Source organism: Panthera leo, chromosome A3 (genome assembly GCF_018350215.1).
Source record: "Panthera leo isolate Ple1 chromosome A3, P.leo_Ple1_pat1.1, whole genome shotgun sequence".
Taxonomy (NCBI): domain Eukaryota; kingdom Metazoa; phylum Chordata; class Mammalia; order Carnivora; family Felidae; genus Panthera; species Panthera leo.
This window is the reverse complement of record NC_056681.1, coordinates 115,202,189-115,226,973: the sequence shown is the minus strand read 5'-3', so window position 1 is coordinate 115,226,973 and position 24,785 is coordinate 115,202,189. Positions and strand designations below refer to the sequence as shown.

Below are 24,785 nucleotides of genomic sequence, written 5' to 3'. Positions count from 1 at the left end.
AAAGAAAATTTAAGCCAAGGAAAACCAGTTTCTAAAATTATACAGTGGTTTTTGACAATAGAGTATGCTTGGGGATTACTCTTGTCTGCTTTGAGAAAGAGAAGGCAATGCTGATAACATAAATGGGGTTTTAGAAGGAAGACAGAAGGAGCCATGCCAGCATGCACAAAATCTGTCTTTATAAACCTGCCAGACTCCCAATCCTTGTCTGAGAAATTCAGGTGATGGATGGAATGCCCTCCAGTGGAAAAGTATGAAAAAAACAAGTAATACAGACTAATTTCAGATGACACGATCAATTGTACTGTTATTTATCCAGCCATAGACGTGTGAAGTAAATGTCATAAAAATGTATGTTTGAGGATCTCCAGAATGTTAAAACTGTGGATATTGCTTTAAACACAAAGTATACATTGATGGCAATGACATGGGGGAAAAAAATTCACAAGATTGTTCCTGTGATTCTTATGAAAGGGAGAAAAACGTTCAAGCTTAAGGGAGTAGAAAAAATTCAGAAGCATTAGTGATGTACAAATGGATTTTAGAAGGCGAAGGCGCAAAGGAGAAGAATAATCCCATCTTTAGAGGAGAAAGGTACAAGAACCTGACTGATGCATCCATTTTACTTCCCTTTCTGGGATTTCTGAGACATATACAGGCCATCAGACAAGTTTCATGGCACAGCCCCAGAAGTCTTGCTACAGCTCCCTTTCCCCAAGGGAGCAACAGATATTCTCACTTGGTTTGGAGAAATACATTTTACCTGTCAGTATCATTCAGTCTAGAACATCCTTTATAAATTTGAAGACAGTTTAGAATTGAAATTTGAGGAAAATGCACAGTGTTAAAGAGAGTCTAGTACTAAAAAAAAAAAAATGGGAAGTCTAACCTCTGAGGAATATATAATTCTCCTAGAAGAACTTAAACTATGTTTATTTACCTAATACCTTTAAAGAGATTTAAGTATATATTGCAGAGAGACTGTTTAGCACATTGGTTGAAAACATCAGCTATGGAGCCAGATTGTCTCTGTCTGAAACTTGGTTTTAACCACTGATTAGCTCTTTGAGTTTCAGTATGCCTCAGTTTCCTTATCCATAAAATAGGATAATAATTTTGCCTAATTCATAGGGTTGTCTTGAGAATTAACAATTCAGCTTAGAATAATATTGGGCACATGGCAATCATTCACTGAGCAGTTTTATTAAAATTATTACTCTTATTTGTCATAGCTTCTATATTTTGCTGTTTGTCCATAATAATTGGCTGCTATAGAAAGAACCAACTGTACGTCTTAAAAATTAAAGAGGCAATTGCTGAAATAAACTCAGTAAGTAGGCCAGATAAAATCAGACTAGTAAGGTAGATGATGAAACCAATGGATTGGATTTTCCTTGAGCACAATGTCAATTGAAAGGAGATGAAAAGTAGGAGAAGATGAGTCCAGAAGTTAACATCTAGCTAACAGAAGTTCCAGAGAGAAAGTTTGAGAGAATGAAGAGGAGAAAGTGTATTTTCTTAAATACCTAAAAGAACAGTCCCAGTGTTAAAGACTCATATTGGAGGAATGTAACGACTGCTGGGCAGACACTAATGAAAATATGCCTCACCTAGACTCATACAGGTCACATTTCATAAAACTAAGAATAAAGAGGAAATCATGAAAGCTTCCAGAGGGGAAAATTTGGTTATCTCCACAAATCAGATTGATGTCCAGTTTCTCACAAGCCATATTAGATGATGGAAGAGTGTGGGGAAAAAAAGCTTTAAAATTCTAAGGGGAAAATGATTTGGAATTTCAAGTTTTGTGTTTAGCGAAACTACCCTCCAAAAAGTTGAGGACAAATAAATACATTTTAGGAATGCAAAGAGTCAAACATTTATTGAAAGAAATTCCTTCAGGAGGACTAACAAGGACATAAGATAAAAGAACCAGTGATAAGCAGGGAAGCCAGTGAACTTGAATCAGGTCTAAGTAATTAAAATTGTTTCCATGAAAAAAAAAATTGTTTCTGTGAAGCATAAGGAATGTGTTAGTAATAGCAACTTTGGAGAACTAGTAGATGATTTATACAAATTTTGGAAAAGGGACAAGAGGAAAACATACTTTTTTGTTTGGAGAGCATTATTGTCTGACTCAATGTTGATATAATTATGGAAGTTTAAATGTTTGTCAAAAATAGAAAGTTGAAAAAACTTTGATGACCATTAAAAGAAGAAAATAGAGTATACAGTTTCCAAATCACTGGAGTAGGAGTTAGCAAACTGTTTCATAAAGGGCTAGATAGTAAAATATTTCAGGCATTGTGGGCAGTACTGTCTCTGCTGCACCTGTTTGACTCAGCCCCTGCAGCACAGAAGCAGCCATGGATAATCTATATAAATAAATGGGTATGGCTGAGCTCCAATCAAACTTTGTTCATTAATGTGAAATTTGAATTTGATGTATTTTTCGTATCTTCTAAAATATTCTTGGATTGTGTGCCATTCAAAGACAGTGGGCTGGATTTGGTCCATAATTTGCTGACCTCTGCATCAGAGAACAAAGAAAAGAGGCTGAGAAAACTTAGTAATTTCAGCTAAAGACAGAAAAGGGGAGAGAGGTGGGTGAGAAATCAAAGTCCAACACACATGAAACATAAATGTCAGGAAAAGAAACAGCAGTTCCCCTAATAAATGTGAATGGAGTAAACTTTTCTAGTAAAGACAGATTCTCAGATTGGGTATATCCTAAATGCTAATAGGTTAGCAGATCATGGTATATCTGCACAGAACAGTGTTACTTAAAGTGTGATTCTTGTAACAGTGACTGTTAGCAAACTCTGGCTGGTCCACTATGAGGTAAGGACATAAACAGGGAAGAATAGTAGGTGGGAATTTTTAGAGTGTCGTGACATTGTTATAACTTCCAAGTGTGTGATCATTGCCCTAGTAATTCATTTTATTGTATTTTACGAAACTGTTAGTCAATAATGGTTAAGGAATTAAAATTAAAACTGGTTTGAGAAACACTAGTAAAGAATACAGTGCAGGTATTAAAAAATGAAGTAGATCCATATGTATAGACACGTTAAATGAAAAAAAGGAAATCACAGAACAGTATACAAGGTATGACTCTTAAGTGTTTTTTTAAAACCCCAATCATACATGTAATGAATTTTTTAAATGTAGAATAAGTCACATCAAACTATTAGCTGTGATTATAAAACAAATTATGACAGGTGGACCAGGGTTGAAAGATGTGGTAATAAAGACATATTTCTTGTTTGAATCTATATACTTTTATCTTGTTTGATACTTTTTTTATAGTAATAGGTTTTCATTTATTGTGTAATGCTTTTTAAATATTTTATTATTTAATGATCTCATGGTCCTTTCAATACTTGTCATTTGAATATCCATATGGAAAATAGGACCTATGCTGCTACTTCACATGATATATAAAAATTCATTTGAGATGGATTATAAACCAAAATGTGAAAGTTAAAACAGTAGAGCTTCTAGAAGAATACATGGAATAATGTCTTCTTAACTTTGGAGCAGGCAAAAATTTCTTAAATGATGCACTACAAGCACCAGCCACAAGGAAAAGATTTGTAAATTGGGCTTCATTAGTGTTAGATGTTAGTGCATAACAAGACACCGTTAAGGGAGAGAAAATGCAAGCTACAGATTGAGGGATGATATTTGGCATATTGTATCTTTGAAACCTAGAGTTATATAGATTTACTGTGTATGTGTGTGCAAAAAGTTTGGAGAAGCGCTTCACAAAGACATCGAAGACTTGCATATGAAAAGGCTGTTACTGTCATTAATCATAAGAGAAATTCAAGCTCAAACCACTGTACCTGGATTAGAAGGGCTAAAATTAAAAGGACCTATAAGACCTAGAGTTGCCGAGGCCATTAATAGAGCAGGTAGAGCGCTCATACGTTGCCGTAGGAGTGTCAGTTGGTACAATCACTTCGAAAACATGCTGTCTACTGATGCTGGGCATACGTAAATCCTGTGATGAAGCTGCTTCACTCCTGAGTACTCAACTCTATAGAACTTAGTGCTTGCATTTGACAAAAGATACAAGAATATCCATATTAACTTTATTCCTAATAGCTAAGAAATCTCTCCCTCAAGAGTATAAGTTGTGGCATATTCATATAACTGACCGTTAAAGCATTTTTGTTTTGATATTGTGAATAGGAACTTGTTACATTTTTATGTTCCTTGATATAATATTCTTAGTATTATTATAACTTCTTAATCACAATAATGATAATAGCTATTATTTATTGGCAGTTTGTGATAAGTCTTAGTTCTTAAAACACTCCCTATTCGGTACATACTATCACGGCATTATGCTCATTTTGACATTTGGGGTCGGTGAGGGACAAAGACTGAACAGCTCTTTTGTGGTAGAGCTATGGTTCTAACCCAGGCAATCTTACTCCAGAGCTACACTGCCGAAAGGTGCTACACTGTGGGCCTCGGTGTCCTTGGGTGAAGGAGGAGAGATGATGGGATCAAGTCCAGTACTGATGGATATGACTGAGAGTACAGTGCGTGACTAATAATTGGGAGTACAGCAGCAAGACCTACGCTGAAGTGGGTTGTTGGGTGTGTGTTCATTTGCATTTGTAGACTCCAGTATTCTAGCTCGGACTTATTCAAACCAAAGAGTCTTATGGTTTTTAAAATCATTAACAAATGACTTAATGATCCTTTTATATATTCCCAGGGTGCCACTGTCTTTACCAAATGACGTTTTAAAACTATCGTTTTAGTTGTGTTCTTTGTTTGCAAGGAACTACCACTTACTGCAAAGATACACGTGGCTGTAAGGGAGATGGACTCTTACGGACACCCGAGAGGCGGATCCATAGACTGGCCAGCTTGTGGAGACTAAAACTGTCTTCTGCTCTGGATTACAATCAACTTTAGGCACTTCAGCAAGATTTTTAGATCTGTACTACAGTGTACAATGTTTATTTTCCCTCAGCTGCTACTGTCATAGTATCTGCTTTTTTATCCATCCATTTACCTTTATATTGCCAGTGCTTTTTCTCCATGGTCTCAGGTAAAATTCTGAGAGAGAACATTTGATTGGCCACGAGAGTTACTGTGTTTGGGCCAAGTGTTTCGTGCTTCATAGACTATTGAACAGGCTATAGATTGGCTGCCTTAAGTCAGCTATTTACCACACTACTTTTAGTCATTTCTGGCCAGGAAGGGATGGCTGGTTAGGTAAAACATGGCTCGTCCAAGGCTGGCTGCCTCTTTGGTAGCAAGGTTGATTCGCCCTAAGTGTAAAGGGATTGTGATCACAGTGTATATTCTGGTTAGTGTGTTTAGTACCCATTACACATTTTGTCTTTTCAATAAAATCTAAAGAAGTGGCCAGCATTGAAAATAGTTGAATTTAGAGATTGACTGGTACAGAATGGGAAATATGAAAGAGAATGCTTGTATACATGACTTGAGAACAATCCTTTGCTTACTGTTTTATAAGCCTAATAACATATTGTTGTATATCTCTTGTAGGTACCTTGGTTAAAATGTCTGGTTAGGATTGTTAAAACTTTGGATGGTTTACTGGTAAATATTAGGAAAGTTTTTTTCCTTGCTATTTTAATAGCTAGGCTTGGCTTGAAAAAAAGTTTTTGAGAATTTTGCAAACCCTTTAAGACTATTCTCTGGTATAGGTGTTATTTAACCCAAGGTATATCGTGAGGTGATTAGGATAGTAACTAATCCATAGTAAAAAAAAAAAAAAATTGAAATACTCAATACTATGTGGATATTGGTAATAAAATTATATGTAAATACTTGTTAAATTGATTCTAGGTTGGGCCATGCAGGCTGCTGCCTATATCTTCATTCATAGGAAATGGAAGGATGACAAGAGCCATTTTGAAGACATGATTGATTATTTTTGTGACATCCATGAACCACTTCAACTCCTCATATTCCCAGAAGGGACTGATCTCACAGGTAGGTAACCTAGGATTAGATCACAGAATTTTAAAACATGAAGGAACTTAGAAATCATTTAGTCTAAACTTATTCCTCACATGAAGCAACTGAACTAAGATTAATGGCCTGCCACTAAGATCACTCACTCAGTTCATCAGTAGCACGTCAGAACCTAGAATTCCTGGTTTCCAGACCATAGAATCTATGATGGGCAACTTCAAGAGGCCATTACTGTTCCTACTTGCCATCCTAGAGCTTTATATTTTTATTTTATTTTTAATTACAGTATTTATTTTAGAGCGTGAGTAGGGGAGAGGGTCAGAGGCAAAGAGAGAGAGAGCATTTTAAGCAGTCTCTACACTTAGTGTGGAGCCCAGTGTGGGGCTCGATCTCAAGACTCTGGGATGACCTGAGCTGAAATCAAGAGTCAGACACTTAAGCAACCCAGGTGCCCCAAGCTTTATGTTTTAAGTCTCACTATATATATCATGTATCAGCTTTTTATATAATTGTATATGGTTTGTATGGAACCACTGTACACACACACACACACACACACACACACACACACACACAAACCCAAATAGCCAATGAAATGTTAAGAATAAAGGCTAATTTTAAAATCCCCTTCCTGTTCTATATATTCTCTGTCCTCTTTCAAGATACATATATTTATCCATCAAGCCCTTCTTTCTCAACTTTTTTTCCTAAGAAAAACATATGATGTAACCCATTCATTTATTGTTGATTTAAGTCATTATGTTGCCTTTTTCTGGGTATTTCTTAAAAATTTTTTATAATGTTTATTTTTGGGGCAGGGGGGAGAGAGAGAGAGAGAGGGAGAGACAGAGACAGAGCGTGAGCATGGGCGGGGCAGAGAGAGAAGGAGACACAGAATCCGAAGCAGGCTCCAGGTTCTGAGCTGTCAGCACAGAGTCTGGCACGGGGCTTGAACTCACAAACTGTGAGATCATGACCTGAGCCGAAGTTGGACACCTAACTGACTGAGCCACCCAGGTGCCCCTTTCTCTGGGTATTTTAAAGCTTTATCCCTACTATAAGCAGGAAAGGCTTTGTCCTGTCCTCAAGAAAATTCAGCTACCACAGATTTGTGGAGGGGACACAGGAGGATATATTTAGGACTTTTGTGCCTTCCCAGTTATTAAACTATATGCATGGGCCAAGAATACCAGTGGATCTCAAGGAATTCTTTACAAGATTAAAACCAAAATAGTCTTTTATTCTTCCAGATCAGTGGTTCTCACACTTTTTAAGGCACAGATCATTTTTGCAGATGAAGCCACCTACTGCAGTCTAGCATTTAAGACAGAAGAACTGTTGTGGTTGAATATTGGCAGGGTGGGTAAGCTTGGACAGGAAGCAGTTCTATAGAATCCGACTCAAAAGAGCAAAATTTTAAAGCTGTTAATAACCTGGCTACTTCAAGAAAGATACAGTAGAATTTGGGAAGGATCCAGTCAATGAAGGTCTGCTGTACGAGAGAAGACAAACTAAAGTCTAAAAGTCACAAATAGTATGGAGAGACAGAACATGAACTTGTCTTCCAAATCTTCAAGACCAGATCGAGGCAACTCAAGAGCTACTGAGAACTCAGGGCAACTTTTAGAGCTTAAGAGGGGAGAAGATGTAAATGAACATACTAATTCATTATGTGGACATAATAATTTGTGGAACCTGGTACCTACAAAGAGAGTTCAAGATGAAAAATATATTTTATACAACTATTTAAGTGAATGGGTGACTAAGCCATAATATGTTAATGAGGAAAATTCAGATATTTTGGGAAACATTCACCGTTGATATCACGGAAGAGATCTTGGACTTACCTGTTTGGATGGAGCTAAGTGAACCATGGCAATTTTTATTCAGTAGTATTATGTACTAATGTACTAATATATGCTTACTATATAGGTTTGATTTTTATAGTTAAAATTCTAAAAGTAGTTGGATCACAGAGAATAATACTGAGGATAATATTGGATACATATCATTGAAGCTTGAAAATGTATTGTAGCTTGTAGATTAATTGATTCCCAGAACTGAACTATCATTAGGAAATTACCATGGACACATAGCCATATTTAAATCTTATAATAGTTAAGAATGTAATACTTTGGGGTGCCTGGGTGGCTCAGTCAGTTAAGCATCCAACTCTCTCGGCTCAGGTCATGATCTCACGGTTTGTGAGATAGAGCCCCACATCGGGCTTTGCACTGCCAGCGTGGAACCCGCTTGGGATTCTCCTCTCCTCTCTCTCTGCCCCTCCTTCGCTCATGCTTGCTCTCTCTCTCTCTTTCAAAATAAATAAACTTTAAAAAAAAGAATGTAGAATATATTTGGGTGTTGAAATATCAGCCATATTATAAAAGGTAATTTACTGAAGTGATAGATTGGTTTATATTTGCAAATGCCAAAACGTACATTAAAGAATGGCAGCTTTAGAAGTTACTTAGTCATTAAAAGCTAAAGGAAAAAAAGCTTCTGGATTGGTGTGACTTTATGGTATATTAGTGTTAAAATGCTTATATGTTAGATCTTCAGAGCCTATGAAGTATATATTTAAAACTTTTTTCAGTCTGTATTTGTTCTCAGCTGTCTCTTTTATGTGATGAACTTAACATCTAGTTGCTTATTTTCAGGGTTCTGCTCACCATTACATGTTGTGGTTGTATATTTTTTAAGTTAAAATGATATTTACATTTTTTAAGGTCAGCTTACAAAAGCTAGAAAAAACAGGTCCTGAAGCTTTCAGAAGTTTTTTTTAACAGGGTTATACATGTAGTTTTGAGTTAAGATAATGATTGTCTTTGAAAAAGTGTCTGTTAATTCAAGGGTGTTTTTAGTTACCACAGTTAACTTGAAACTTGTTTTTTTTTTTTTTAAGCCTGAAGGGAATGTTTTATAACCTTAAGTTCAGAGTCCAACTGGCTTGCAACATTTTCAAATTAGTGTTTTTAAATGTAACTTTACATATATTTTATCTTTATATGTTATTGGTTGTAACTTTTTTCTTGCGTATGGAAGTGATAGATGTGAATTTGGGGAAATTTAGAAACATAGAAGAGAGCACAAGAATTATAATCCCACTGCCCACAAACAAATACCATTGTAATTTTGGTCCATTGCTTTGGTCATTTGGTCACACACACATACACATGTATATGTGCATATGTACACACATATAATTTTGAATAATGGTGAAACTGGAATTACACTTTTCTTTGCACTTAATGTGGTATTATCTCTCCTTTCATTATTTATTCTTTCAAAACATGTGTTTTAAAGGTTGGGGAGTTTTATATTGGTTTATTAGTTGGGGTCCAGAAAAACAGAACCAACAGGGTGTGTGTGTGTGTGTGTGTGTGTGTGTGTGTGTAGAGCGAGAGAGTGAGATGGAGAGAAGTTTTGATGGGAATTGGGACTTTATTTTAAGGAACTGACTTACATGGTAGTGGAGGTTTATCGAGTCAAAAATCTACAGGGTAAGTTAGTCTGGAGACCCAGAGAGGAGCTGCAGTTCAAGTCCAGAGGCAGTCTGCTGACAGACCTCTTTTTTGCTTGAGGAGGTTAGTCATTTTCTATTCAGGCCTGTAAGTGATTGGATATGGCTCACCCATATTATGGAGAGTAATCTGTTTATGCAAAGTCTTCTGATTTAAATATTAATCTCAGTGAAAAATACCTTCACAGAAACATCTAGAATAATATTTGACCAACTGTCCGGGTAACCTGGCTATGCCACTTTGATAAATAAAATTAACCATAACAGCTGGTATACTGTAATTTTGAGTTCTGTGTCTGTGATTTGGGGAAAAAAAAAGCTTTTCTGGGTTTTAACAATTATAATACTTCATGTAATTAAACACTTTGTACATAGAATTTCTTCATTTAAGAAATGTGAGTACATGAAGTTTTATACACAAAACAAAGTCCCTACTTTCATGAGGCTTACATTCTATGAGGAAAGATAGAATAAAAAACCAATCAGTTAATAAAAACATGTCAAGTCTTCATAAATGCTGTGCAGAGAAATAAAGCAAGATAAGGACAGGGAGAGGAATAGATAGGGTATAGAGTACTCTTTTATAGAAGTTTGTCAAAAGAAGCCCGTTAAATTTCTCTTAAAGTAGAGACTAATTGAATGAAGCAGAAAACCTTGCAGGTATCTGGAAGGCATTCCAGGCAGGGAAAGGAATACCTGAACAGACCCTGAAGTAGAAACATGCCTGGCTGGTTTGAGAATGCAGAGTGGCCAGTAGTCAACTCCAAGTGTAAGGAGTAAGAAGGGCTGGCTGGAGTGTTACCAGCAGTGAGCTGACGAGACAGGAGGCTGTGGTCAGAAAGAGGGAGGCTGGTATGCTTACTAATAATCAGAGTCCGGGGTTGGGTAGATGAAGTGGGATGGAAGGAAAAATCTGCATCTCTAATCTCTTTGTGTCTCTGATTATCTCTACTGCCCCACGTTGTGACCTTACATTTTTAGAACTACTTGTGTTCCCATTCTACGACAGAGTTCCGATCCCCAGAGTCTGTGATGCACCAGAAGAGGAAACTGAAGAGTAGTTAACTACTCATCTTTGTAGTGTCCCTGGGATTCTTCATTCCATGGAAGGGCCCCCTGGCTGTCTATCAAAAACTATTTTGGAGTCCCATACCCAGGATATTCTCAAATGAACGTGAGAAGAGCTTACTCCTTTTCATGTTTCCAGCCTGTACTTTTGTCTTGCTAGGGACTGTGGGTATTAGTTCTTTGACTCGATTCTTCAACTATAAAATAGTGTTAACATCTTTAAAGGGGTATTCTTTGAATATTGTCATGTTGAAGAATTCATCTATGGTTTTTTGAGGTTTGAGGACTCCGTGATCTTAAATTTATTCCGAGGAGGGTTGGGTTTATATAAAGTTTTTTTTCTTGTGACTTGGAATAGTCTATAAATTTTAGGATGCAGCTGAGAGTTGCGGATTCTAACATCTGCTGTCATCAGAAGGTATTTCATGATCTCTCCCAGCAGTTGAGGCCAAATTTCTGAACACTACTTTTTCCAAATATATTTGCTGAATAATGGGTTTGGTTCTTCTTGGAACTTATAAAGTTACCTCATGGAATGGAAAAAGCAACTTTTGCCAACAACTGGAACATATACTTGACTCTTAACTATATTCAGCCAAACCATGTTCAGATGTTTGTACACGATGTGCTAATCATGTGCCCATTCTGTTGGGGAGAGGTTTTGGTTAGTAATATTAGCATGCTCTATGCCTGAGCAGGGCAGAGATTTCACTTTGCATTGAAGCCCTAAATTACTGGGCTAAAAAAATGTTGATTTGATATATTTGGCATATTGACTACTTGTTTTTTTCTGAGTGTAGAGGTCCTTATGTTTATTTAAAGTATTTTAGTTTTATTAACCTCTTTTGGTATTTCAGTTTTTGTTATGTAAGGACTATTTTATGAAAATTTTGGTTTGTTAGTATTTTATTTGTACCTCAGCTTTCATTGTATGTTGACTATTTTATGAAATCCCTTTAAGAATTTTAAAGATTTTGATATGAATTTCAGGAAACATTCTAACAAGTCCTATTTAATACCTTATTATAAAAATTTCAAAATTCCCCAAACTCTAGGATCTTTGTTAGGGACTGCAGTGTTTGTATCTTCTCATTTGACTCAATATGCCATATTCAGTATTTACAGATGGAATAACTGCCATTTCATCAAAGAAATCCTTCAGGGGTTCCTTATCTCACTTCTCTTCCTTTATTTTATGGCTTCTAACAGTTTGTTGTTTTGTTTAGAAAACAGCAAAGCTCGAAGTAATGATTTTGCTGAAAAGAATGGGCTTCAGAAATATGAATATGTCTTACACCCAAGAACTACAGGCTTCACTTTTGTCGTAGACCGCCTAAGAGAAGGTAAGCACCATCAAAAGGCTGTGTTTTTATGTAAGTGGCAATGGTTATTGAACTTTGTATGTAGCCCTTTAGAATTTACAAAGCACTTTTTCATATTTTCTTCTCAAGGTATAAGATACTGTCACATTTATACTAAATTGACCCCATGCACTAAAATGTCTTAGTATGTATTCTTTATCAAATATCAAAGATAGCCTTATAAAAAATGTTTCCTTCTCTTGGAATAACAGAAAATAATACAAGTAGACTATCATTCTCTTTTTAAATTTTTCTCAAAGTAGCAAAACTACCTTGAAAGTATCTTAACACTTACACTATTGTTCTTTATACCTTATAAAGTATTTTTGCATTCATTATTCCGCTCATTCCAACAAATGATTCTGGTTGGTAGGAAGGCAAGTACTGACTGCATCCTCCATTTTATAGTTAAGTTGAACTGACCTCCAGGTGGTTAGGAAATTTCTATAGTCAGGGATAGAACCTCATTCTTCTGCTTCCTACTTTGTAGCTCATAATTCTACCTCACACTTCCTCAAGAGTTGTGTCTGTTGAAGGGCATATCAGGACAAGGTGATTCCATTGATGATATCACATCCATTTAAATGCTTACATTTTTATATTTGTTATGTAAAAGCCAATTGTACATCTTATTGCTGCATGTTTATACGTTTGTATATGGATACATACATGTGTAGAGACACATAACATTTATGAAAGTATATGGAAATGGAACTATTCAGAAACGTGCTGACGTGTTACTGATTTTACAAGAATGATTTGAAGCCCACAGTCACCTAGAAGAAAAATCTTGTTTACGTGTTTCTGCTCTCCACTCTGATTTCTACCAAGCCATATTGTACGATGATGGCATCTGTGACAAATTATCACCTTCATCTGATAATTGCTACATTGTCATAAAACTGCTTGTGGATTAACATGAAAGATGTTGAACCATCATACAAGCAAAGGTATAAAGTTATTTTATCTTTCCCTAATGGCATCATTGTTGTTCCTTTAGGGTTTAATGTGCTTTAAGGTACAAAGTATAATCTTAATGAACTCTGCCAGGCTGAAGCATCTTTCCAAGTAAATACTCATGATTAAAAAAAACATATAGTCAATCCAAAACTACATTGTGATAGTAAACCAAAAATGTTGTTCCTATTAGTTTGGCTTGCTCTTGAAATTCTATGGTCATAGCTAATGTGAAATGGACTTGTGGGCTTGATGGCCATATTGTATATGAATAGCAAGTGTCCCTCTACCCAGTGAAGCTCCTGGAGAACACAGTTTTTCCTGCCTATGGAATGGGACAGGGAGGCACCAAGACATTAAAGTGGCGATGGTTTTTTGTGTGTTTTTGTTTTAATATGTGGTACCACTTAACTGTGGCATCCAGCTTAGGCTCACCCTTCTTATTCAATAATGTGTTGTTTATGTCCTTACTAATCTGATAGCTTATAGTATTTAATGATTTCTTTGAAGGTATTTCTGACATCATAGAACACATTCATCGACTGGATTCCTCTGTAAATACAAGCATGCTGTTGGAACGCATCTTTTGCTAAAAAAGATCTTCCTAAATGTAGGCAGGATAATAGATTATTTTATAGTGGATAAGGATATATCTGTAGAGCTCTCTGTTCTGAGATCTGGAAAATATTTCAGAAGCAAGCTGATTTATAACTTTGGGGAATGTGTGTTACTTAGTCATCACTCAGAGAACTAGTCGACAACCACTGTGTAATTTTTCCTGCTAGAACTGGCAACTGATTCCCCCCACCCGCCATATCAGAAAAAAGAGAAACACAGTTAGATGGTTCTATTTACTTCAGTTAGAAAAGTGGAATAGAATCTGTACCTTATAATAATAATAATAATAATAATAATAATAATAATAATAATAAAGAAATAGGATTGTGATCATAGTAACAGCAGCTAACATTTATTGAGCACTTACTAAGTACCAGGCATTGAGCCAAGTATTTCATATGCCTAAGGTCAATTAATCCTGACAATTACCATACATGGTAGTTATCATTATTAATATTTAACTTGTAGGACAAAACTGAAGCAGAAATTGAGATGAAGAAGCTTGTCAGAGTTATTAGAATCTGGTTCCTCTGACTGAATATCCTATGCTCTTTAAAAAAATTTTGTCTTTAATGTTTTATTTTTGAGAGAAAGAGAGATGGAGCACATGCAGGGGAGGGGCAGAGAGAGAGGGAGACACAGAATCTGAAACAGGCTTCAGGCTCTGAGCTGTCAGCACAGAGCTGACATGGGACTCGAACTCATGAGTTGTGAGATCATGACCTGAGCTGAAGCCAGACGCTTAACCAACTGAGCCACCCAGGCATGCCCCATGCCTCTTGTATTTGTAGTATGATTTTAGTTAACAGAGTCTCCATAAAGCACTTTTGTAATAGTGAACTGAGTGGTTTCCCTCAAAAAAGATGTTGAAAAAGAAAAAGCGGTAGCTAAATGGCCAGATCATGGAGGGATGGTAGTCCCGAAGGAGGAGGTTATGGTTCTGCCTAAGATGACAGGGGAGGGGGCATCAGGTGGAGAGTCAAGGGCAGCTCTACTTTTGGGGGACGAGGGGTGGTATCTAGTGAGCATCAAAAGTTTCATCAAGGATCAGAAGTGAAGATCTTAGAAACAAATTAAAGCCCCCAAAAGGGCCAAGCCCAACTTTCTGATCTTTAGCTTCCTGAGATCTGCTTTTGATAAGCAGTTAGGTGGAAAAAGAAGCTCTCTGTTAAAACAAATGACTATATAAATAAATTATTGCAGTGGAATACTGCTCACCATAATAACTAAATTCAGCATTGCTGATGTCTGTTTGGCAATGGGCACTTGAGAAGTTTAGGATATCAAGTCCTACCAAGAAGGACTGAATAAATGAAAATGCAAAACAAGGAAAGTAGCTTCTGCACTTCTGTTCTGAATACATGTCACAGAGATTAGGAACATTTAGAAGACACACATTTACCCTGAAATATAGCACCCATTATATAATGTTACACAGATGTGTTATTCCTGTGGTAGTAACTGCAAAAGGTTTACCCTGAGTACCTTAAATTTCACCATTAATGTGCTTGCTCTATACTCTTACTAGATCATAACCTTCTTGAGGGTATGGAATGTTCTGCACATGGTGGAGTTAAATGGTTTTTCCTTTTATCTGAAAAAGAAGACAAGCCTAGTGTCCTGGATGTTCTTCTAAGTATGTATTACACTGATAGATTATCTGTCTTGGATGATTTCACAACCTTTCAGTATGTGATTATATGTTTTTCCAGTACTATATTAACCCAAACCCAAAAGGAACTTTCTAACTTAGGGAAAAAAGGCTTTTTATATGAGAAAGTTTTTTTTGTTTTAATTGACAGTGCTAATAAATTTATCAGACAATTTTAAACTTGTAACTCATTCATACCAAAAGTTAGTTATATTATCATCATCTCTGGTGCTGTATCATTTTTAAAAAATTTTTCTTTAATGTTTATTTATTATTTTTGAGAGAGAGCGAGCGAGCGAGCATGTGCATGAGCAAGGGAGAGGCAGAGAGAGAGAGACACAGAATCTGAAGCAAGCCTCCAGGCTCTGCGCTGTCAGCACAGAGCCCAACATGGGGCTGGAATCCACAAACTGCAAGATCATGACCTGAGCTGAAGTCAGATGACCGACCGACTAAGCCACCCAGGTGCCCCTGGTGCTTCATCATTTTTAACAATAGCTTTACTCTTCTTTGATTTTAAATAAAGATTTGGTCCCACCATTATTTGATTTTGTTAAATGTTTTAGAAGCCAATTACTAAGTTATAACCCTGCAATAATTACTTTTCACCATTAGGCGGCACAAATGTGTACATTTGAAACACTTGAAGTTAGGTTAAAGTGGTTGGGGGTGAGGATAAAACACTTCATATTTGTTTGAGGGTGTGTCTTGTTTAAAATACGACCTTGCTTAGTGAACACATCTACATACCAGGAAGATAACTGACCTAACTCCACAGGGACAGAGCTGCTCTGCTTGGGACCCTCCCAGACCCTATGTATCTCTTCATCTGACTGTTCATATGTATGCTTTATCATATCCTTTAATAAACTGGTGAACATTAAAAATAAAATATGACCTTGCCTAGAAGTTTACAGTCTTCTTGGGTAGATAAGAATACACCTAGAAAATTCTTAAAAAATATCACATTACATGTTAAATTTTATGGTATATAGTATATAAACATTTTGAGTAATTATAGGAGTGTTCAGTAAAGAGAGAGCATATAGTTTGAAACACTTCACTTGTAACATTTATTTATTTTGAGACAGAGAGAGAGAGCATGAACAGGGGAGGGTCAGAGAAAGAGGCAGACACAGAATCTGAAACAGGCTCCAGGCTCTGAGCTGTCAGCACAGAGCCCGATGTGGGGCTCGAACCCACAGACCGCGAGATCATGACCTGAGCTGAAGTCGGACGCTTCACCAACTGAGCCACCCAGGTGCCCTGAAACACTTCACTTCTTTAAGAAGCTTAATTTCTCCTTGGACTTTCAAGGATGGCTGAGGGCAAGATAGGAAGAGTACAAGAAAGGGCATAGAGTTTGGGCCAGTATGAGGCTGTGCAGTAAACTAGGCACAATGAATGTGATCGAGCTGAAGACTTGTACTGTAGAATAATAGACAGTAGTTAAGAAGGTTGTTTGGAGCCATTGTTGAAAAACTTAAACTCCTGCCCCCAAATAGTCATGTTTTTAGATGTCGATTTCTAGCTGAAGTCATTCAAGCAAATCCGCTCAGGTGTTAAGACTATAAAACATCATATAGATATATTTAAGTTTTGGGTTTTTTAAAAATAATTTTTTTAATGTTTATTTATTTTTGAGAGAGAGAGGCAGAGTGTGAGCAGGGGAGGGGCAGACACACACACACACACACACACAGAATCTGAAGCAGGCTCCAGGCTCCAGGCACTGAGCTGTCAGCATGGAACCTGATGCGGGGCTCGAAATCACCACGAGATTATGACCTGAGCTGAAGTCAGGCGCTTAACCGACTGAGCCACCCAGGCACCCCAAGTTTTGAGTTTTTAAATTCCAAGATAATCCATGTTTAGCTCATATGTTTATATTCTAAATATGAAAGATGGTGTATTTCTACTAATCTAGGGGATATAGGGCTAGTCACTAAGGAAAAAATAAAATTCCCACCAGGTAATTTAGATCAGCACATCTGATTAAAAAACTCTTCGGTCTGTATTCAGGGACAGAGAATTGCTTACTCGAATCCCCAGATTACATATGTAGTATCTGGTAGTCCTGTGTTTGGCTCTCTCATTTTGGTCTATGATAGTTCTCATTTGCTCCACGAAAGTTGGCAATTAGGCAGTAGACTAATCATAGATAGCTCAATCTTCAGTGTTTTCAGAGTGTTTTAATTTCTTGGACTTTTTGCTTCATGCACAGCTAATAATCCATTCTGTTTCTTGCCTATAGTGGATGTAGATGGTGGGGGACCAAAGATGGCCAGTAGGAGCCATCGCTGTCTGTGGCTCACATTATGTTTATCCTAGTTGATGAGTGATGAGCCTCCCTCGGGATTGCATTTCGGTGACTCTTCCTAACAGCTAGCATAATCTAGGATACTAGGAAGAAAGACAGAAAAACTGTTGAAATATTGAGTGCATTAAATGCCATGCACTCTGACCTTTTCATGTGACTTTTTATTGCTGGAAACTATGAAAAAGGATAAGACCTTTCCCTTATGTTTAAAAAATGTAATTATACAGATCTTTGACATTTGCTAGAATATTTTCTGAAACCTTTTCCATTTCCCCAAATTTGCAAATTTCTCTGTAGCATAGCATTTGACTCTCTTTTGAGACCCTTTTACAAAGAACAATGCTTTCATCTGTTTATGGTGATGAATAGAATACAGCAAACCTAAATGAACCTGGGTTCTGATCAGTAAGAAAGCACATGGATCAACTAAAGGACTTGGTCCTACATGTCATGAAGCAGAAAAAATTTAAATTCTCCTCAGCAAAATTATATGTGATTACATGTCAAAGACCTTTGGAGTCTGTCAGGTTGAATCTCTGAATGCCATGGCATGCCTTTAGGTCTTTAATGACATTTCTGTTATCTTTGTTCATTTTAGTTCTCTTTCATAGCAGAAAATCTGAGCTGCTCATTTAGGACAGGTCTTGGCATTGTGTTAATGAAAAGTGACAGAGCCCTCATTCTCTACATGAAAACAGCCATCTAACAAGTACCTACCATGTGCCAGGCACTGAGCGGTTCACATGTTTCTCTACCCTGCCCAAGCAGTACTAATGCCCAGGGAGCTATTTAAAACACAGATGATCAGTTGTGGGCTCAGACCTGCTAAATGAATCAAATTCCAGTGGTGGGGTCCTGAGCTCATGTCTACCCGACTAGTCACTGTCATACAGATCATTTCATTCCCATGGCTGCGCTAGGCAGTGCTTTGCCCCATGCCACCCCTGAGGAGACAGACTCACTCTAGCGACTTGCCCAGGGTCACATGGCTGCTGGGTGGTACATGAGTTCACTTCTGCTCCATTTGATGCCAAAGCCCATGTTCTTCCCACTATGTAGTAAGTTAACAATTTTTCTGTGCCAAGTGCTACAAAGATGTAACCTTTGTAGGATTTTTTTCTTTTTCTTCTCTCTTTCCAAGACCTTCTGCCTGGTATCCTTAGCTATACTCTGCATTTTGTTTAAATGGAAAAATACATCAAGGGTTTCCTTTTTGTAAAGCATGTCATCATTCTGGTTCCTGTATTTATCTGCTCCTCCTTCATATCTCTAATCTGTAAGGCAAAACAAAGAAACGTGACACTCCTACTGTTCTTTCAAATTGTGGTCCCGTAATTTTCTTTTGCCGCTGAGCCTCAAAACAATAAACTGGTGACTTGATTTTTCTCAATACTAACTCACTTCCTGTAAAAACGGAATTTTTTAAATTATAAAAACAATATATTTATTATAAAAATACTGGAAAGTTCATTATAAAGAAGGAAAAGGTACCTATGGTCTGCTCAGTCACATCTCAGAAATACCTGGTATGTGCCTTGTATACCTTTTGACAGAAACTCTTCCTGTGTTTTTCCACCTGTATTCATACATAGCAAACAAAATTAAAGTCAGATCATATATTTTGTTTTAGAAATATTTTTAAGACTTATTATAATGTGCATGTTTTATCATTATCCTTGCATAATTGGTGTAAGTATATGTTAATGTATGCACGTATTAGATAGAAGGACCACTATTTAACTAGTCCTCCATTGTTCAAACTTAAAATTGTTTCCAGTTTACCACCCTTATAAATAATACCAAAGTATGCATAAATCTCTAATTATTCCCTTGGGATATATTTCCAAGGCTAATTACTGAGTCAAAGGGTATACATTTTTTTAAGGTTTTTAAATGACTTTTTTTTTTTTTTTATGTTTATTTAGTTTTGAGGGAGAGACAGAGCGTGAGTGGGGGAGGGGCTGAAAGAGAGGGAGACACAGAATCCCAAGCAGGCTTCAGGCTCTGAGCCGTCAGCACAGGGTCCAACGCAGGGCCTGAACTCACAAACTATGAGATCATGACGTGAGCCAAAGTCGGACGCCTAACCGATTGAGCCACGCAGGGGCCCCCATTTTCTTAAGGTTTTTAAAAAAAATTTACTCCTGTTCTCTGTCCTATTTCAATCGGCCACCAAGTTCTACTGATACTGCCTTTTAGAGAGACATCCCACCTTCTTCTGTTTCCACAGTGGCCTGAATGGATGGGACCCCATTACTTCTCCTTTTTACTTCCTGGCTTTCTGACTGGTCTACCTCTGGTTTCTTCTTTGCCAATCCATATTACTTAGCTCTCAGTCAGTCTTCATAAGGTTCCACTCTAATGTAATTGTGTATATATTTATTCAGAAAATGTTTCTTGGGCACAGGTGTTGTTTGGCCTGCAAGACGCAGGTACCAAGACATAGTCCATTCCTGTATCATTCGGTTTAGAAAACATAATTGTAACGCAGTGCCGTAAGATGTGAATAGAAAGTATTTTGAGGACATGAAGGTTAGTTGATCTTTACCTAAAGTGACACTGAAGAGGTGGCATATGAGCTGAGAATTAAAGAATAATTAGGCATTTTCCAGAGAGGAAAGGCATTTAAACGTTTGCATCACTTCCATATTTCATGGTCAGGCCTTTCTATAATATGGTTCTAATCTACTTTTTAAATTTTACCACTCAGAAGCCCCTCTTCATACCATGTGAGCCAACCTATTTGAAATAATTGACTATTCTGGACTGTGCCTTATGCTTTGTGCATCATGCGTCTAGTTAAGTCTGTTCAGGCTAAAACCTGTAGTGCTTTGTTCCTTGCTTTAATCCCCAGATACTGTCCTTTAGTGATCTTCTAAGGGTCCATCCCTATTTCCGCTGCTGGCAGTCATCTGAACTATCTTTTTCCACTCTAATAGGACTTAGTTAGCATAGTGGACCTGTTATTAATAGCTGCTCTAATACATTTTACTTCTTAGCTTCCAAAACGGACAGCAGTGGCCATGTCACCTAGACCATTAGGGCAAAGATTTTATTACTAAATCCATTGAATATCTTTCCATCCATATCTTACTTCCTCTCCTAGCAACAACTGGCACTGTAGATTCTTCTTGAAATACTTTCTCCCTGGGGCTTCTCCTTTTTTCTCCTACATCTCTGGCCACTTCTCAAGACTCATTTGTAGAGTCTTCCTACCTGGGTATCCCTTCAGTGTCTGTGTTCCTTATAAGGCTTCCTGGGTTCCTTTGTTCTCCCACTCCATGTCACTCAGGTTGGTGGCTTGAATGATCATTCCATGTGCTCTTGGCTTGAGTCCAAATCTTTTGTTCGTAAATCCCTTTCTTAGTGCAGAGCCATACATGTGACCTTTGCCATTTGGAGGTGCTGTAGGTGCTGTTGAAAATTGAACTTGTCATTTCCCCCTACACTGCTGTTCCTCCCATATCCCCACACCAGTTGCTGGCACTATAATGACGATAATGGTAATATTGGTGAGATTGTGTACTTATTGGTCAGGATTATCCTAAGTGCTTCACATGAACTAAATCATCCCATTCTTAGAGGAGGTTTCATTATCATCTTCCTTTTATGCATGAGGAAACCGAGCTACAGAGAAGTTAAGTTGTCATCCAAGATTTCCACCTTTGAAATGGCAGAGCTAGGAATCTAGCTGTGGAGTCTTTGCCTTAACCGCTGTTTATCATCAACTCAGTTACTCAAGTTACAACCTGGGTGTCATTCTTGGATCCGTCCCCTCTGCTTCTCTCACATGCCGTGAAACCCCAACCAGTAAGTGCCTTGGGATTCTCTTTACTCTCAAATTCATTCTTCTCTTTTCATTCTCTCTGCCATCATATCTCCCCTGAATTACCAGATAGCGGCTCAGCTGGTCTTCCTAGTTCTGGGCCTGCCTTAACCAGTCCTTTCTCCATGTTGTACTGGAACATCAAGCCTTCTTTTAAATGAGGGTGGCAGCACACTAAGTTAGAGGCCCAGGCTCCGGAGTCAGAAGACCTGGGAGAGAACCCTGGCATCACTGGAATTAGCAGTGTCCCTCAGCAAGCCTTACTTCCATCATCTGTAAAATGGAGTAACTGTGCTTACTTTGTAGGGCTCTTATAAGGACTCAGTGCAGTACATAAAGCACTTAGCACAGTGCCTGGAAAAGAGCAAGCACTCGATAAATGTTACAGTGCAAATCTGATTGTGTCAGCTCCTGGCCAGAACCCGTCCTGGGTTTCACAATGCTCCAAGGTTAAATCTACTTTCTTTAGGTGTACCGGGGTGGTTCAGTTGGTTAAGTGTCCGACTCTTGATTTCGGCTCAGGTCATGATCTCATGGTTGCAAGATGGAGCTCCGTGTCGCGCTCTGTGCTGATAGCACGGAACCTGCTTGGGGTCTTCTCTTTCTCTCTCTGCCCCTCCCCCACTTGTGTTTTCTCTTAAAGAAATAAACATTTTTTTTAAAAATCTCCTTTTTTTTTTTTTAACATGATTTTCCAGGCCCTCCATGACCTGGTCTTTGCTTAGCTTTCTCACCTCTCCCCGTTCTCCTTTGTTGTCCCTTTACTCCTTGCCTTCCTGAACTGCTTCCCATTCCCAGAGTGCACAATACTCTGAGCCTTGCCTACCAGGGCATAGCCCCTCCTAGCCTCATTCAGGAGACCTTCACGGCTCTTAGACTTCTTTGTTCCCCATATGAGTGCGTTCCCTCCTCTGCCCGCCCTGCATAGATGTTTTACTGACTGTATTATCATTTGTCTATTTCATCTATGAACTTTCAATTTCATGTCCATTAGAATCAAGTCTGTCTCCCTGACCATTTTTATCCCCAGCCTTCAGCATAGGCCTCGCATATAATACTCTAAGTTTTTTGAACCCATCAGCTAACTGGTTGATGTATTTTCATACCCTGCTGTGTTCCCATAAAGAGCTAAAGTGGTGGACATAAATATGTATGCTACAATGACAGCAGCACCACAATATTAGGGAATAAATTAAAGGGAAAATAAGGGTGTAAGGTTGGTATATAAAACATGTTATATGGTTAATACACAAAATACATAGGTTTTATATTCTTATAAAATATGGGTCCATAAATTGGCTTGAGCTTTCTGGCATCTTCTCTAGGGGGAAACTGGATAGTATCATTGACAAATCCATAAGATTAAAGCATATCCTATGCTCAGAAAAAATATGACCATTTCTGAAGGACTTGAGAGAAAGACCTCCCACGCATGGCTCCTCACGGAAGACCTTGTACACTGTCGTGACCAGCGTCTTTACTTTATCTTTAAGTTTGATGTCACACATAGCCTCAGAGCGTTCATCCTCACTGGCTGACAGCAGAATGAGAAAGAGCAGTTCAGTAAAGACAGTCTCCTAAGAGGCCAGCACAGCCGGCTATATGTGATTGAGAGTGTCTCAACTCCAGAGGTTTGGAGACACTGCATGTCTTCAACCCGTCTCCATGAATAGGATTTCACTCACTGAGATTCAGGTAGGAATTAGTTCACGCAGAGTTTGATTATTCTTCCTAAAGGATCTGTTCTACAGATATCTTGTGTCACGAGTTTAAGTGTGGGGCCAGGGGCTTTTACTAATAGGATTCTCTTAGGGTCGTTGAAGAGCCTACTGAGTGAAGCATCCTGTGTGAAGTGAAGGCAACCTACCTCTGAACTGAGGTTGGCCAGTGTGTTTCTTATAAGACACTTGGGATTATGTCCTCTGCAATGCTTAACCAAATAGTCACATAGTCAGTGGACCATTGCCCAAAGCTCAGTCCCTGTCTGACCTTTCTGGACTGATTTCTTCCTGTGACCTCTTGCCCTCTCTTCAGTCCACCTACGTGGAATATACTTTTCTCATGCTATTCCTTTTCCTAAACTGTTCCAACCATTTGGGTAGTTCCTGTTGATCCTTCAAGACAGTTCAAATGACTTTTCTACTTCATACCATCTCCTGGCTTCTCCAGGTTATTGGGCTTCCTTCTTCTTACTCTCATTTATACATTTGTCTTCATCACTTCTTTCATCCTCTTTTATAGTTTTTTTTTTTCTTCTTTCTCTCTCCCTTGGACTCTGAGCTCCTTTAGGATAGATAATGTGTCTTGTTTTTGTATTTGAGCCCCTAGGACACCGTCATGAATATTACAGGTACTCAGTGTATTTATGGTTTGTACAGTTTTTTGTAGATGATCTATTTTCAGCATCTTACACATATGCACTTGATATGCTTGTTTCTGCACGTCTGATTGGTAATGCCCCTACCACCCTCAGTCTAGCGATCAGATGTTAATTCACATGGACTCTCTTATTGCAACAGAGGAGAGATTTGTGGCAGTGCTAGAGGGCCACATAAGGCAGGTGCACATTTGATAATAAATGTTATCTTAAGATAGTCTTTTTTTTTTTTTAATTACCAAAGGACAAAAGTAGGGCTGATTTTTGTTGTTCCTGTTTTTTAGATTACCTATGCTTTTATAAGGGACATTAACAAAAGCATATTAATTTTAACTTAAATGAACAAGGTCTTGGCATTTGGTCATGTAAAAATCAGTATGGAATTGGGGTTCTTAGGTAGGGTTTCCCTAGTTTATTAGTATTTCCCTACTCAGTGAGGTTCAGATTCTGAGATAGTGCTGAGGAGACCATCATTGCAACCTAGGGCCTCTCTTGTACTATTTGACTTCATTAGGAGGAAACTCTTGCCCTAGGGTTATCTACTGTTTTTCTAATACCAGCCAGCTATAATAAATACCTATTAGTGTGGAAGGTAGGCCAGGATGACTATGGATGCAGGTCTTGTGGCGCCATTAATCTATATACTGGTTTTGGTTAGATTATCATTTTCATAGGGGAGTGAAAATTATATACTTGGTATATTTTACTCATTCAAAAGGCTTGTCTTTGCCTAAGTATTGATGCCATTACCATGTTTATATTATTTTCTTAAGAGTAACATGCTGAAAAACGCTGATAACTGTGACACTCAAAAATATGTTTATTTTAGAATTCAGCGTCGCGGAAGAAGCTGCGTAAGTAAAATTTGTGGAATTGCCTTTGAGAACTTTCTGCAAACTGTACATTGATTGCAAAGAATATTGTTACATACATTAAAATGTTCTGCCAGCTTTCCCTCTGAAGGTAGAAGTGGGAGCTACAGAACGACAGTAGAGGACGCCAGTACCATTCCCTCACGCGGTTCGAGACCCGTGTGGCAGCTACATGTTCAGTTTTTCTGTCCTTATACTGTTGTATTGAAGCAAATTTTAAGAATTTAGTGCAAATGCAAAATGCA

The 24,785-nt window shown here is 37.9% G+C and overlaps 1 protein-coding gene across 8 annotated transcripts in view; it reads left to right on the top strand.

Annotated features, from left to right (window-relative positions):
* The window catches only part of LCLAT1 (lysocardiolipin acyltransferase 1), a 181,698-nt gene that overhangs the window by 100,165 nt on the left and 56,748 nt on the right, over nt 1-24,785 (top strand). For all 8 annotated transcript variants that reach the window (XM_042933322.1, XM_042933323.1, XM_042933325.1 and 5 more), the window contains 2 exons: nt 5,839-5,985; nt 11,785-11,901. In XM_042933322.1, the coding sequence (XP_042789256.1) occupies nt 5,839-5,985; nt 11,785-11,901 (264 nt within the window). The remainder of the gene's footprint in view (nt 1-5,838; nt 5,986-11,784; nt 11,902-24,785) is intronic.